Source organism: Thamnophis sirtalis, unplaced genomic scaffold (assembly GCF_051295495.1).
Source record: "Thamnophis sirtalis isolate CommonGarterSnake01/CBP01778 unplaced genomic scaffold, rThaSir2_p1.2 scaffold_4, whole genome shotgun sequence".
Lineage (NCBI taxonomy): Eukaryota > Metazoa > Chordata > Lepidosauria > Squamata > Natricidae > Thamnophis > Thamnophis sirtalis.
Genome location: NW_028261384.1, coordinates 42,342,531 through 42,356,065, shown reverse-complemented (window position 1 = coordinate 42,356,065; position 13,535 = coordinate 42,342,531). Strand labels below are relative to the sequence as shown.

The following is a 13,535-nucleotide window of genomic DNA, read 5'->3' as shown; positions in this document are numbered from 1 at the left end:
CTTTACCTTATAGTTGGTTTCTTATAGCATTGTTTACATCTGGATACAAAACCTTGGTGACATTGAAGCCAATCATCATTTTGAAGCTGATGTTTTACAGTGACAATTATATAATAGAGTAGAGTAGATATTGGCCAGAATTTCTGGAGAAGCACCAGTACTGGTAACACAAGTTTTAAAATAGAAAATATATTGGTGCTATTATTACAGCAAAGAATTTATATGGCTACATTATTATGCTTCAGCATCTGTCAGTGAATTTAACATCAAAATGTGTCATATGCACAAACTTACATTTAATATTCTTTTTTTGCCTTTGATACTTTTATGCAAATGTTTGTTTTCCCTAAGTCTTGGTGGTGACACAGTCTTAATTTGAGCCGGGTCACTATTGGTAAGGAAATCATTATTCTGATGGCATGAGCACAAAGAAAGGGAACTGATAATACAATCTCTATGGAGGAGCAGAATTAACAAGATAAAATAGGTAAAAAGTTAATCTATTTAATTTCTTGATTAATTTTGATAATTATGCTATTCAAAGGAAAATGTTATGAATATTTAGATTTAAATAAATAATACTGAACTTATAGGGGAGAAATAGTCAATATATTATATTTTAAAGATCTCTATATTGAAATAAGATTGAGAAGTATTTTTGAAAACTACAAACCATTTTGGAAGTCTGGTGTTTGTTGTTCTTATATGATATTTAATTAAATTTGCTTGTACAGTATAGCTCCTTAGACATCTTCTCCTTGTGGATAGATCTAAAGCCAGAGTAGCTCATTGTTTACAGTGTTCTGTTGCTCTTACAGCAAAAGTTGGGCCATTGTGATATTTATCTGAATTCAACAAGGCTAATTAAAAGAGCTGCTGACAGTTGTTCTGATCTGACGTTGACTGGAGCTTGATAGTCATTATAGGTAAATAATGAACCAAGCCTGCAAATGAAGCAGCTGCCAACTTGGGATAGAAGAACAGTTATTGCTACCCAATTTAAAGATCTATTGACTGCTCCTCTTTTTTCTCTATAGATCTGCAAAAATCTAATACTAACTAATGCTGTGTTTTGTCACTGCAGGTCTTGTAAAGGTATACTGCAATGTTCTTCTTTAAATATTTAACTTACTCAATTGTTAGCTTTCAAAATATATTTCTTTCTGATTGGAAGTTACTTATTTTTCCTTCAAAAAAGATTTGATCAACAATTATAATTGCATGTTACTACGTTTTATATATTTTGATGTAATGGAAATATTCAACTGGCTACTTTTTTCTCTGTATATAATTCCAGCACTGTTTTAGAGGAATATAAATGTGTTCCATTTATAGCTAATTGCAATAACTAGTGACTTTTTAAATGATATAACAACATATTTCCACAGTGTTCATACAAGCTCTGAAGATATTTTTTTCCTTTAAAGTTTTGGGCATAATAGTGAAGTGAGTAATATTATAATTTGCAACCCTGCTTGTCAGTACTGACAAACTTCTGTGGTGTTCATTAAAAATACATCATCACTTTGTCACGTTTTCCCATGTCCCATTAGCAAGCAAGAGGCAAGGCTATAGTAAAGGAAATGGATAGTAAGAGACTATAATCATTGATGAATCTACATTTCTTAGAACTCTAAACTTAAAATTTATCCTAGAAATGTAAAGTCCCATTGTACCATCATATTTATGCCTGCAGTGCTTATTGCCAATATACAACATTCATTTCAGCTGCATTATTAAAGGTAACACACATTATATGTAATGTAAAAAGCATCTTTGTGCATAGTACATATTACAACAAAATTGCATATCTTGCTGAGAAGTGATTTCAAATGTGTCCCAAAAAATCAAACTTTTTCCTGAAAAATAATGATGAAAAATTATTCATTTAAGAGACTTTCTGTTTCAAGGGAAAATTAAATTTGATTTTATTGTTGGGAGAACCATCATTTTTGTATATGTGTAAAAATAAATTTGCATATGCCCAGATGAGAAGGAGCATAAGCTGCGGGTTTTTTTCTGTGTGAAACCACCATACGTTAACAAGAGGTTATGTTGTGCTACTTTACATTAAACCAGATCACCTCTGAAACATATGTAGCACCATTCATCTGTGTCACCAAAACCCAAGAGAGTGACTGATATCGACTTTGAAACTGAAACAGTGATCACTTACAAATCAAACATGGCATGCTCTAAACCGATTGTGCATGGCAATCTTTTCTGAGAAAAGGCAACTAATTGAACATGATAAAGTGTAAAGTTAATTAACACTCTTAAATTTGTTGATTACTTTTCACAGGATTATATTGTTCTTTTGGGTAGCAGCTTTCTGTCCCAGCTGTCACCTTTTTAGCTGAATGTCTTTGATGAACAATAGAGACACCATAACAAGTCGTAAATGGTCCCTGTGACAGCAGACCCTATGAGGTTGCATCTGTAGAAAATGATTAAAACAATTGCATTTTAAAGGTAGTTCACACAGCAGCCTGGTCCTCTTAGCCCTCTCCTTTATCTCATTTTAGGATAGACTGTTTAAAACATTTAATCATATAATATTACATGTTAGAATATTTAATGATTTAATGGAAGAATGAAAAAAACCTTTAAATCGTGTTTTGCAGCATCCTTCTTTTCAACACAAAATGTATAGCATCACACATTTAAATCTAAAAAAACCTTATGAACATATGTTACAGTTTAGTGTAATGTGTAATGAAGGATTAGATCTGGACTGTATTACATATTAATTCCTCAAGCATAATACTTAATACTTCATTTCAGTGTTTATTTTTCATTGTTGATTTCCATGTGCAAAATATTTGGATAAGTAATGATATAATTGCAATTTCATTTAGAAAGGAATAAGTTGTTATTTGTAAACAGTAATATACTTATTTTAATAAACTGTTTGCAAAAGTGTTATAACTCATATGCTTTCTTTTGGTTTCACAAGCATAGATAGCAAAGAGAACTTCTTCAACCTCTTTTTGTAACATTGGAAAGAATTGAAATTTATCTCCATTTCTTGATTTTTTCCTACAACAGTATGGTCAAAAGTAGATTAAAACATTAAGTTTGTAGACCATTTCAAAAGAGGTCTATGGATATTGCCTTCCCAAGAAAACCATTTAGGTAGAATTTAATGTATGCAACTCCTTTTCTTAAAGAGTAAAATTAATACAGATATCAGTATGACTTAAGATTGGGTCAGGAAATCATTCCAGTTTATTTTTAATGCAAAATTTTGTTTAAAAAAGAGCCAGAAGAGCCAAGGTGGCGCAGTGGTTAAATGCAGCACTGCAGGCTACTGCTAGATCAGCAGGTCAGCGGTTCAAATCTCACCGGCTCAGGGTTGACTCAGCCTTCCATCCTTCCGAGGTGGGTAAAATGAGGACCCAGATTGTTGGGGGCAATATGCTGACTCTCTGTAAACCGCTTAGAGAGGCCTGAAAGGCCTATGAAGCGGTATATAAGTCTACTGCTACTGCTATCTAAGTAAATTGCCATGATTAATTTTGACAAACTCACTTGTTTCTAAAACTAGCTAAAAACTTGACGTGTTAATTTTAAATACAATTTGATGGTTCTTTAAAAAAAATTCTGCTTAATGTTCCTGACAACATCAAGTCCACATACCATTTGTTGGAGATATGTTACTCTTATGGGATCTCTTTTTCAATGTCAGCCTGCTACTGAAGCTGGCTGAAGAGAGAGGAAAGTTATCTGCTGGAGAGTACTTTCCAAAGGAAAAATGGAAGCCTTCCCATGTGGACATCCTAGGTTGTGTGCAGGAATCATCTTTGAAAGGTCAATGACCTACTGGGTTCTACTTGGCCTTCTGTAAGACTCCCTGTTTCCATTCAGTTTCTGTGATTCTTGTGCCATTTTTTCTCCGACTGCTAGACAGAGAGCAGGCTTTTGGAGGAGGGGAAATGGGAGGAGGGGAAAAGAGTTACCAACTTAACAAAAGAGTATATTAGTATTTTTACAGTTAAATAGAGTCTTAGACACCAATAACATTTATTCTACACTTTGATCAATTACTCTATAAATGCTATCATGATATACCTAGGTTTTTATTTTTCTCTTCCTGTCTGTGTCACATATATTAAAAAGTAAATATTTCCCATTAACTTTAAAATGAATTCAAGAATTTTATTAGGGCAGCATCTTTATAAAGCAACCACAATTACCATATAATATGGAAGAGGGTGAGTAATCTGACACCAGGATTTTGCCCAAGGGCTAGGCAAAACTAGCTTAGATATAGGTATGCAAAATCACTTGTGCTATTTGATAGCTCCATGTCTTATGATCAGAAAGTGATCAGTGGCTACAGGGAAAATGTGCTGTATGGAGAATTGGAAAAGGCTGAATGTGATGAGCAGAGCTGAATGGTGGTTTTTTTTAATGTTTGTTTGCTTGGGAAGAGATACAATTAAGCTTTCATCCTTGCAGACGTCATTTCCTTCATTTTCAGTCCCGCTCAGTTTATTCATTTCCCTCTTGATAACATGCCACAGTGAAAAATACTTCAGCCACTGAACTTGAGGTAGGCTTGTAGCAAGATCTATAATAAAGAATCAGTACACAGAGGTGCATAATAAAGATAAATTCAAGGCTTAAATGCTGTGTTTTCATCAAGTAACATGCCCCGTGACGGGCTTTCTTTAAAATTCTGGAAATTGTATACTATCTATTAGGCTTCCTTCACCCAGACGATTACTTGAATGTGAAGACAAACAAGATGAGATTCAGGTACACAATTCTTTAATAAACTAAAGAAGGAAAACCTTAATAGAGCCGGAAAATGTCAACTATAAGACTCAAGCCATATCTGCCTGTCTATCTCCAGGTTCATATCTTAGATCAATTCTATGTGCCCCAGCAAACTGAGAGCTGTTCATTTCTCTGTAGGAGGGCCAGTCGACAACTGTGTACTGTTATTGCAGCAGACCTATCTCATCTCAGGCTCTTTTCATCTGACCTTATTCCTTCTCACACTCCATTGTCAGGTTAAAAAGGATTGCTTGAAAGAGGTTGGCCAGCACTTTGAAGTAGAACAATGCCTTGGCCGTAGGTAATTGAATAACATCTAGATTCAGAATTATTAAAGAAGTTCCATGCAGATTTGTGAATTTTGGTGCTTTAACAATACGGTGGATATATTAAAAATCCTATTTTCTATCCTTATTTAAGTTGCTAGGACCCAGGAACTTTGAGGGAAAGCAGATTGATGAGTACAAAGACATTTATTTCTGAGACTAAAAAAACAATTATTCGTCTACAGATATTGTGATACTTATTTTGTGGTGGTTATAGAAAATGTAAGGGACATGGTGCTCAGTGGTTGAGATGCTGAGCTTGTTTATTAGAAGGTTGACAGTTTGGTAATTCGAATCCCTAATGCCGCGTAATGGAGCGCAATGTCCGACTTCTGCCAACCGAGCAGTTCCCACTTTGGTGGGAAGGTAACAGTCCTTCATGTGCCTTTGGTGTTTAGTCATGCTGGCCACATGACCACGGAGACATCTTTAGAGAGCGCTGACTTTTCAACTTTGAAACAGAGATGAGCACTACCTTTAGAGCCGGAAACGACTAGCACGCATATGCAGGGGAACTTTTACCTTTATAGAAAATGTGTTCGCCATCTTGGATAGCTGTTGTGACTCAGCAGAAGTTTGCTGTGAGTTGAGTCGGGATGCAAGATTAACAATGCAGCTGGGGCTCGTTAGTGGGGTCTTCTGGTGATAAAAGAATGGATGGTGCCACGCCCTGGTTGCAGGAGTCAACGTTCACCATTCATCGGTCGTGGTTTCTTTGTGAGAGACACTTGGAGAAGTGATTTGCTTTCTGTAACCCTGATTCAAGGAGACACTTGGAGAAGTGAATTGCTTTGTAAGAGTTTTGTTTTGCATTCTGTTATCTTCTTGTCAGAGACTTTATTTCCTTTTAAGTTTGTCTGCCTGTCGTCTGTTAACGAGCGAAGAAGGAGGGACAGAACAGATAGCTATTTTGTATTTAACTCCAGTTTATATACATTATTCATTTTATCTGATAATATTTTTCTTCTCCTCTAAAAAACTCAACAAATAATACACAACTTTGCTCTATTTCCCAATAATCTTTCAGATAGATAGAATGAGCATCAGATTAACTAATGAATCATTTTTAGTGGAGTTTGAAGTTAGATTTCCTCACTTCATCTAGTATTTCTGTTACTATGCAGCCTGGCAATTGGGAAACATTGCTTGTAAAAATACAGTAGGACAGATCAGTGTAATATCTACCATCTCTGCCTGATGTGGCCCTAAACTGGATAGAATGGTGTTTTTTCCCGGCTTAGTAGCAAAGAAGATGAACTGGGGCTGAAAGAAATAAATCAGACGCATAGTAGCAGCAGGAGCATCTTTCTACTTGGCAAAGAAGTGAAGTAGTCAAGAAACTTGACAAGGTTTCTTCAGCAATTCTGAACTGATGACGGAATCTTCCTAATCCTGAGCAGTTATACACCCTAGTTATTTTTCTTTTTTAGCTGACATACAATCAAGCACTAGTTGTAATTTGAATGTATTCTTCTTCATTGTGAGAGTTTGCCTTATTTGAGGCCTCTAATTTGATAAGGAAAACAGACAAAACTTGGAAATTCCTTTAAACAAAAAACTTTAGGGTTTAAAAAAATACTTTATTTGTGCCAACTTGAAATATAAAATATGCTAGACATATGAATAACTTGTCAATATTTTTTCTTCTTCCATTCAATCATGTCCACATCTCAGAGACTGCCTGGACAAGTCCTTGAGTTTTCTTGGCAAGGTTTTTCAAAACTGGTTTACCTTGCCTCCTTTCTAGGGCTAAAAGAAAGTGACTGGCCCAAGGTCACCCAGCAGGCTTTGTCCCTGGGTGGCATTTAAACTCATGATTACCAAACTGGCTCTTGTCAAAATATTAACCAGCTGAAAACATCTGTTTTGTTCTTATAGATGTACAATGACTCTGGAAAAAGTGTAATTGGAAACACTATTTATAATATTTAATGTTAGAGAGCTTCTGTTTACTTTTAACTCATATTGGTAGGAAGTCAGGATACAGCATTAATAGCAAATGCCATTCAACAATGCCTTATAAAAAGGAGAATGTGTGAATAAACTCTACCATTAAAAAGTGACATTACCTGCTTATTCAATGACTGTCATAGTGGACTACTGTTACCATGACAGTCTGCTGTGTCATCTAATTTTAAGTTAGTATTTATTTCACAAATAAACTCACTAGTGCATTTTTTTTCATCCGAAATGGAAATTCTGAAGTCTTTGACTATTTTCAAATATACCTGTAATTGTGTGTGTAAATATGTATGCATATGTGTACATGTATTTGTCTGAGTGTAGGTATAGAGAGAGCCCATTATATTAACAAAAGAGATGTATTTAGTTGTAAGCCTCAAAGAACTCAAAAGAGTTTAGGAACAGGACTGGAAAAGGTAGTGGAGAGAGGTGTTTAATTTCATTCCTATACAGATGATAAGCATAAAGGAAGTTTCAAATGGAAGTGATGTTAAAAGAAGCTTAAAAATAATTAATGACTATGTTATTCTTAATTTAATGGTAGGTGTTGGAGCTGCTCGTGCAGGAAATCTTACCTTCATGGTCGGGGGAGTAGAGCAGGAATTTGATGCTGCAAAAGAGCTTCTCACATGTATGGGTTCCAATGTGGTCTATTGTGGAGAAGTTGGAACTGGACAGGTAAATGCAGATCATTCCTAGGCATGTTATAGCTTTAGTGTCTCTTCCCTTTCACATTGCATTAATGTGCTTCATAAGATAAAGATACCTTCCAAACTTACTGAAATTTACTTTCATAGTGAAATTCTTCATTAAACTGGTAATTAATTGACATTTGTTCTATCCTCTCTCTACTTCCAGTAAGATATACTACTGTAGCCCTGTTTAAAATGCCACCTTATCTGAAGCATAGGTAAGAAAACTGAAACTTTTCTTGTGAGTTTGTAGGGCTCACATGCAAATTTCATATACAAAATGCAGTTTTGCATTTTCTTGCAGACATTTTTGTCTTTTTCAGTGTGCTGCGGGCAAGTATCACATTGTTTTTCTTTCAGTTGTATTTGTGATTTAGATGTTTAGAAGGTAGGTATGTAGATGTGCTATTCTAGAAGTTTGATTGTAACTATTCAAATCAACTACTACAACCCATCAAATTGTTTGTGTTAAAATAAGAGTGCAGCAACCTCTGCATATCACTCATCTGTATTCTGAATGTTAACTTATCTTAACAATTACTTTGCTTAGATTTACTGAAAAACATCTTATACTATTTCTAAATGAATAAGAAACAGAGGAAAATCCTAAAGTACCTCATAAATCAAATCAAAGTGATTTGTCATCAAAGAAAGTCTCCATCTTCTTTGGCAACCTGAAATAATATAAAATGAAAAATAAGTTACCAAAACAAAAATGTGGAACATTATATCTAAAATGCATACTTTTTTGCCTTTCTTAGTCCTTTTTATTATATAAAGCTGAACTCATTTCATCAAATCTCATGATGTTCTCAACTCCTTGGGTTTTCAATAGGTAGGAAATCTGTAGCCGAAGGCCACATGCAGCACCAAAGTGTGTGTGTGTGTGTGTGTGTGTGTGTATGTGTGTGTGTGTGTGTTTCCTTAGAATGCCATCCAACTATATTGTCTAAAACCTGGTATAAAATAAGTTTGAAATCTTGTGTATGTATCTGCTTTGTGTTATCATGCTGCTGCTCTGATGACTTTGTCCCCAAAAAACATTTTAAACACTGTCGTAATAATCAAAGGGTGTCCATCCTAACAGTTTATAAATTCTGTTTTGTTATGACTTGCCAACTCCACTGGTTCTTAAATGGTGGCATCATTGAGATTGGGACTATTACAATGTTTTTATATTATTTTGTTTAAAATTGCACTGAAAAATACAAGTTTATAGTAGGCGTCTAACAAAATTAAAATGCTATGTGTTGTTTGGGATGTAGTATGGGCACTTCCACATGGCACTATTTCTATATCCTAATCTTCCTAAAGCATTTTGAAATTGGCTATAATGTAATTTTTTTACATTGGATGACTATCACAATGGGCTGGGAATATAGTGAGACATTCCCCTGGCAAACAGGAGAATGCAAATATTGTGATTCAATTAGGGTCCCAGCCGCAATCTACAATAACTTGTAAAAAACAAAAGTTACCTTAGCCTGACTCCACACAAAAAAGAAAGAAAAAGAATTGTTGTGTTCTCTATCTTGCCCAGTGCCTGGTATTTCAGTATCTGATATGTGCCATTCATTTGACACTTTACAAAACATTCAGAGCTGTTGCTATGAAGATAAAGGCATATCTCTTCCAAGATTGAAATTCCCATTGAAAACTATGACATGCAGCAAACTGATTTATTCAATAATGGCAATGATATAGGTTGCAACATACTTTGGAAATGTAATGGTCACCTGAGAAGTAGGGAAGTGGGGGCAGAAGTTGATAAGTGTGGTTATATACTGTAAATAGAAAAAATCAACTAGGGCAGATTTTTTTCAATCAGAGTGAAACTGACAATAGGTTTTAAGATTGCCTATAAGAGACAAAATGTTTTGCATTTTAAGTCTTTCAAATATAAAATATACTGTTTCAATTTCTAAACAATTTTTTTCAACCTTAAGACATTTCTGAACCATTTTGAATGCAGAACAGTTGTTTTTACTTGAAACTGGTACAACGTTTAATTATTTGTATATCTCTGGTTGCTTATGAAATATACTAGTAAACTCTAAAATCAAATACAAGAATTAAGAATTCCAGCAGCCCATATTACAGAGAAGAAAAAAAGGTTGCTTAGTAGGACATGGTATAACACAAATAACACAAGTGCTTGATCTGCACAAATGATACAAGTATTAGTGACTAATTCTTCTGAAGATATATGTAGAAGGTTCTAAATGAAGATGTTTGGTAGTGATGATCCATGGAAACCTCTTGCACTGGGAAGCCTCTACCAAAAGAAGACAGTTGTGGTTTCAAGAGCTTTCCATGACTATTATTGGTTAATTTAAGTGACATAGAATTTTGAAAAACTCTTTTGCTTTGAAAACCAGACCACATACTCCTCCAAACCTAAGAAAGTGGCAATTGACTGCAGGTGAGCATTTATGAGACACCCAAAATATTGCCAATCTATTCTCTATAGAGTGGTTATGGAACAAAAAAAAATCTATATATTTATTAAAACTCTTGCTGTTATTAGCATTGGGCAAAATGGTCCTTCATAGAGAAATAATTAGTGTACCAAAGGGCCTCAAATGGGATGACATAGACAGTTCATCCAAAATCTGGGACCCATGACTCCTGAAGGAATGAAAAGTTGTGGCTACTTCAGGCTGCTGCTATAGTTGGGCTGGTGGTAAAATTATCTTACTAAAATAATCTTCACTTTGGTAAAATGATCTTCATTTTGAATGCAATGGTTTCCAACCACTCTTGCTATCCCCTACTCCCTCCCCATCAACAGCAAGGAATTGATGCATCAAAGAAGCAACAACTTTAAGGTTCCTATAGGAAGGCTTGTATATTTTTATTGCTTTATATCCACTGGCACACAGACATGTACATGTTTTTGTATCCTATCTTTGTTCAGGAACTCAAGGCACAGATATAATGCTTCAACCTCTTACATTTCTTCACAAACTTGGGAGTAGGTTGGGCAGAAAGTCACTAAGTGAGGTGCTGTGGCCTCAGATAGAGTAGAAACTGGATTTCAGTTATAGTAGTCTTTAGTTTTTGCCAATCGTGCTTCATTTTTTAACTGTTTACTACTCTGAAATTAAGCCCTTCTTTCAGGTGCTAGAGATTAGGTACCATAGACCAGTGTTTTTCAACCACTGTGCCACGGCACACTAGTGTGCCGTGACATAGTGTAAGGTGTGCCGTGGAAAAATTACTTTATATATAGTCAATATAGGCACAGAGTTAATTTTTTTTAACATTTTCTAATGGTGGTGTGCCTCGTGATTTTTTTCATGAAAAAAGTGTGCCTTTGCACAAAAAGGTTGAAAAACACTGCCATAGACTGATCCCGTCCTAGCCCTCGGGAAATGATGTGATCCTATTTTTAACAGCTTCCTACAACTCAGTAGAAAATATGGCAGGGAGTCTAAACTGTTTTGGTGAGAACAGCAGCATACAACATTGTGACAGAAATAATTAAATTAAAATGAAATATCAGCATAATTAAGTTGTGGGGAAAGAGAAGACATCATGGTCAAGAATGACACCAAACATATCATCAAAGGATGTGGCAAGGAAGACAAGAAATGAAGAAATGGAGTATGATAGTGCTGTACATCTCTAGAATCACAAAGGAAGGGTACAGAATGAAGAGACAAGAAAAATTGGAAAAGGGAAGAAAGAATATGTGGCAAAGTAATTTTCGAAAGTTCCTTAATGTTTCCACATTGTGGATATCACAACGAACACAGCAAAATGCATGACTTTCTGCTGATGTTGGTGCCATGGCCAAAATCTGTCCTCACTTTCATGCGTTCCTAGTCCCTGGACAAAATTGCCAATTTTTGTGAATTAAAGGGAAGGTCAGGACAGAAAATTTGCAACTGTTACCTAATGAACTCTTCAATTTACTTCTTGCAAACTAGTTCAAGAAAAATATCAGACAATACAATTTACATCTTCCAAGTGACATCCTTTGAGGCCAAGAAGCCCTTCCAGTAAGGAATCAATAGAATCCTTCTATGACTATGCAAGGGCAAATCCTTCTTGATATTGGACATTTAATGCCAGACCTCAACCAACAATTGAAATTTATTCAGATGTACTTCATGGGTTCTTGATAGCGTAGAATTGAGAATGAGTATAGTCTATAGTGATGGAGTTCAATATTCAATTATTAAATTATAGGAAGGAGAGGAGGGCAGGGGAAGGAAAGATAATTTTGGGGGGGGGGGAAAGGTTTCCAATGCTCCCTACCAACTTCCCATAAAGAAGCTCAATGGGGAAATCAGCAGAATATTGTAAGTCACTTCTTCCACTACTTTTTTGCCCACCCTTGGTCCTTCTGTTTCTCTGTTTAGGTAAGAAGATACTCCTAAAATGATGATGCAGTGGGGCATAGGTTGACTAGTTTCTAATAAAATCAGGTTCCTGATGGATTGTTATTTGTAAAGTAGAGAAATTTATAATTATTTGCATTTATTTTCAGGCTGCAAAAATATGCAATAATATGCTGTTAGCCATCAGTATGATTGGAACTGCTGAGACCATGAATCTTGGAATCAGGTGTGTTGAATTTTACATTTGCTTTATCTTGATTACATTTGAATGACTAGTCCTTTTGTAGTAAAAGAATAATGTTTCGAAAATTTATAGTAGCAAACATAGCACAGGTTCAGTATTTCATCTTTTTAAAACCATTGTCAACTTAGAAATTTTAATGTACAAGGACACTCTGTAGAGCTACAAAATAAAAGTACATTTTCAGTTTGATAGAATATGTGTAGTAACCCCTTTTTCTTATTATCAGATGAAATATGTAGCTCTGTTTAGGCCCCATATTATTTGTGCATATATTATAATCTATCAGGAACTGATTTTTTTGAATGTAAGATCGGGATTTAGCAGGTACCCAGTTGAGCCAAAAAAACAGCTCACAGGCCATGTGCAGTCTGAAACATAGTCTTAACAGATTGTACCAAAAGAAAATCAGTTATAATCAGTTCTTACTCTTAAAAACAACTTCAGGGTGTTTAATTAAAATTATATTGTTGTTAATAGACTGGTTATATTTGCAAAAATACTTTTGCTTTTATCTTTCTTTTCATATAAGTGTGTATATATACACCACACACACACACACACACACACACACACACACACACACACACACACACACACACATATATATATATATATGTATGTGTTTGAAATTTTTGTTGGACATTTGGTCCTATTTTTTGTCTCTGAATTTTCACAGCATGATTTTAGTACACTTAAGTGCATCCTTTCAGCCACTTGCTAGAGACTAAAACATTACTACCAGTTTGAAGTCTGATACTAAAGAATAAATAGCTGGTTTGCCTTTATTATTATTTTTTAAAGATACATGAATGTTATAAATACATGGAAACAGGCATGCAACCAAAAGACAGGATAATGGATTCACATTTCTTCTTAATTACCATATCAAGATGCAGTTGTTTTATTGAATTGCCCTTGTCTCAGATGTTAGACTATCTTGACCTATTAAGTTGTCATGTTGTAATTGAGATAAAAGAGGAATTTGCTTTGCATCAGTGCTAATTGGTTTATCAATATCCTGTACCATTTACATTTTAAAATTGAGCATCTGTAAGATAGGAAAACGTATCTTTAACAAGCCATAACAAAACCCATAAGGTGGTTTACTGCTGCTGTAATTGAGAATTGTAAAGCTATATCATAGTCAGTTTTAAGTCATAGTTTGCTTAATAAAAAAATAAAT

The 13,535-nt window shown here is 34.8% G+C and overlaps 1 protein-coding gene across 1 annotated transcript in view; it reads left to right on the top strand.

The window, feature by feature from the left end:
* Positions 1–13,535, top strand: part of HIBADH (3-hydroxyisobutyrate dehydrogenase) — an 84,925-nt gene that overhangs the window by 57,647 nt on the left and 13,743 nt on the right. Inside the window, exons 5-6 of the mRNA XM_014052506.2 lie at positions 7,615–7,748; positions 12,258–12,334. Coding sequence (XP_013907981.1) covers positions 7,615–7,748; positions 12,258–12,334 — 211 coding nt within the window. The remainder of the gene's footprint in view (positions 1–7,614; positions 7,749–12,257; positions 12,335–13,535) is intronic.